Genomic DNA, 3,497 nt, shown 5'->3' with positions numbered 1-3,497 from the left:
GCATGCGTGTGTGTGTCAGTCTACCTGTGCGTGCGTGCATGCGTGCGTGTGAGGCCTCAGTCTACCTGTGTGTGTGTGTGTGAGGCCTCAGTGTACCTGTGCGTGTGTGTGTGTGTGTGTGTGTGTGTGTGTGTGTGTGTGTGTGTGTGTGTGTGTGTGTGTGTGTGTGTGTGTGTGTGTGTGTGTGTGTGTGTGTGTGTGTGTGTGTGTGTGTGTGTGTGTGTACCTGTGGTGTCTCCAGTGTCTCCGTGACCTCACAGCTCAGCGCTCCGTTCTGTTTCATCAGTTTCCTCTTCAGACGCAAAGACGTGAGAATCAAACCTGCAACGAGAGTTTACCTGTGAACATATTTACATTCATACAAGCCACAGACAGACAGATGTACAGACAGGCAGAGAGACAGACAGACAGACAGACAGACAGACAGATATACAGATATACAGATAGACAGATATACAGATAGACAGACAGACAGACAGACAGACAGACAGACAGACAGACAGACAGACAGACAGACAGACAGACAGACAGACAGATAGACTGACAGATATACAGACAGACAGACAGACAGGCAGAGAGACAGACAGATATACAGATAGACAGACAGGCAGAGAGACAGACAGAGAGACAGACAAACAGACAGGCAGACAGACAGACAGACAGACAGATATACAGATAGACAGATAGACTGACAGATATACAGACAGACAGACAGACAGGCTGAGAGACAGACAGATATACAGACACACACACAGAAAGATCTACAGACAGACAAACAGACAGACAGACAGACACACAGACAGACAGACAGATATACAGACAGACAGACAGACAGACAGACAGACAGACACACAGACAGACAGACAGATATACAGACAGACAGACAGACAGACAGATACAGATATACAGATAGACAGACAGGCAGAGAGACAGACAGACAGATATACAGACAGACAGACAGACAGACAGACAGACAGAGACAGACAGAATAAACACATGATGGCTTAATTTAAACCAGACTCACCTATCACCACTACGAACAGCAAAGCATTGAGAGCGAACGAGCCGTACATTATGACATCACTGGGCTGGTGAGCCGCTGATTCTGATTGGTTGGTGGACGGAGTGACAGCAACATCTGGAACAGGAAGAGAAATACATGAACAAGGAAACTGTTATATTTGTTTAAAAAGAAGCCTAAAGGGAGCGCCCTTAGCTCAGTTGGTAGGGCGTCCCCCCCATGGGCCTCGGCCAGCAGCGGACCCGGGTTCGATTCCAGCCCGCGGTCGTTCTCTGCATGTCACTCCCCTCTCTGCCCCATTTCAACTCTGTCTCTACACTATCAATAAAAAGCATAAAAATGCCAAAAAAATATCTTTGAAAAAAAAAAAAAAAGAAATACATCAACAAAGAAATTGAGATATTGTGACTATTCTCCCCTTCTATGAAGAAATAAGAGTAACTTCTGTAAATGAACTGTTTGCTCAAAACCATGACATATTTTGGAGTAATGGTGATGTCAGGATGGAATGTTTGTTCATCTTTAAAGGGGCACTGTGTAATATGACATCATCAAGACATTTCTAGAAAGTTCTAGATTGCAACGCTCCCTGGGTAACCCCACCCCTTTAGAATAATAACAGAAGCTACAGTGGCCTTCAAGGACAAGAACAATTCTAAATTCTAAACAATGCACCAGATGACATTCCAAAAACATGGATTCCTCCATACGACTTGTCTGCTCAATGTAGAAAATGTAATATTAATATTTGTAATTCTCCGCTCAGGAGGATCATTCAGATTATTGACAGAGGTGATTTTACACTAATGAGGACATATTTATGAATGAGGATATTGATTTTAGCTGATAAATTACTTAAAATGTTACACAGTGTCCCTTTAATGTTAATAAGTTAAACACTCTTTTGTGACTAAAGCCTGGAGGAAACGTCAGGATATTGCGAGTGTTAGTATTGTTTAGCATCTATTTATGGTTTCGGTCTGTCAGACCTGTGTGCTTATAATGGTGTCTCTAAGCACCTGTGGGCTGGGCAGGCTAATGCATGACACAATAATACAAATTCACATTCAAAATGAATTTAAAATGTTTATATTAAAAGGTGTAGTCAGTGATTCTGGAGAACGCTTGTTGTCAAAATCAGTGCATATCTCCTCATGACCCGCTACCTGTCTGTACTGCGTGTCTGTACTGTGTGTCTGTACTACCTGTCTGTACTCCCTGTCTGTACTGCCTGTCTGTACTGCCTGTCTGTACTGCCTGTCTGTACTACCTGTCTGTACTGTGTGAGCGCTGAATGAAAATAAATCCAGCTTCTTGTTTCACCTTTCAAACTGCTCATGTGCTTTGTGAGATGCTGTCGGTTGCCTAACGCTGTGAGTATGACGTCTTGTCTAACCCCTCACCCACCACACACACACAGACACACACACACACATACACAGACAGACAGACAGACAGACAGACACACACAGACAGACAGACAGACAGACAGACAGACAGACAGACAGACGCACGCACGCACACACACACACACACACACACACACACACACACACACACTCACCACACACTTCTGACTTCTGTAGAATTCTGATTCAGGGAACTCCAAGCTCCTCTAACCGCTCTGCACAGTAGCTTGTGAATCGCTCATTCTCCGGTGCTCAGTGAATATCTCCTCACGATCCAGTGTTAATACACAGCCTAGACTCTGTAAACTGGCATGTAAACAAAGGGGGCCCACGGTAGCTGGTAACATATCTGTTTACTGAGCCTAGGCTGTGTATTAACACTAGATTTTGTATCAGCACACACACAGTACAGACAGGTAGTGGATCATGAGGAGATATTCACTGATTTTGCCTGAAAGTGATTTTGACAACAAGCGTTCTCCAGAATCACTGACTAAAGCAGAAGGATTAAAGGATCTTACCTGGGGCCAGCAGGAAGGTTTTCTCATATAGAAAGTTTTCACGCTGCTTCCTGGCGCAGAAATAAAGTCTGAAATCTTCTGTTGAGATGTTTGTCACCACCAGCTTGTCTCCTATGGACCTGTATTTGGTCGTATTGAGGTTGTGAAGGCTGGTCTCCTCATTAAAAGTCCTTGCGATTGCCACTCTGATTTGGCCGTGAATCTCCATGAGCCAGTGGATGTCTGTGCTCTTTGGGTTCAAAGGGCAGATTAAAGTGGCGCTCTGACCAAGTCCCACCTTGACCTCTGTCAGATTCTGGGCTTTAACAAACACCACACACAGCGGCAGAATGAACCAGATCAGATCCATTCTCAGACCTTAACCTGAAGAGTAAGGCAGCTCAGCTCTACTCTGCTCTGTCTGTCTATGTGTGTGCCAGTGTCTGTCAGTGTGCTTCACACTTCCTTATTCTGTCTCTGGCGTCTCATGGGTTCAACCACAGATTCACCAGACGCTCGACAAACAGGACGTGACACGAGTCCACCTTCAGTCTGCCCGGCAGGCAG

The 3,497-nt window shown here is 44.9% G+C and overlaps 1 protein-coding gene across 1 annotated transcript in view; it reads right to left on the bottom strand.

Moving 5' to 3' along the window:
• LOC307269932 (uncharacterized protein) overlaps positions 1-3,300 on the bottom strand; it is a gene marked incomplete at its 5' end in the record, with an annotated part of 3,898 nt that extends 598 nt beyond the window's left edge. Inside the window, 3 exons of the mRNA XM_080053018.1 lie at positions 227-321; positions 1,025-1,138; positions 2,952-3,300. Coding sequence (XP_079909144.1) covers positions 227-321; positions 1,025-1,138; positions 2,952-3,300 — 558 coding nt within the window. The remainder of the gene's footprint in view (positions 1-226; positions 322-1,024; positions 1,139-2,951) is intronic.
• Between the last annotated feature and the right edge of the window lie 197 nt (positions 3,301-3,497).

Source organism: Ammodytes marinus, assembly GCF_949987685.1.
Source record: "Ammodytes marinus genome assembly, chromosome: 24".
Classification (NCBI taxonomy): domain Eukaryota; kingdom Metazoa; phylum Chordata; class Actinopteri; order Uranoscopiformes; family Ammodytidae; genus Ammodytes; species Ammodytes marinus.
This window is presented reverse-complemented; position numbering and strand designations above follow the sequence as displayed.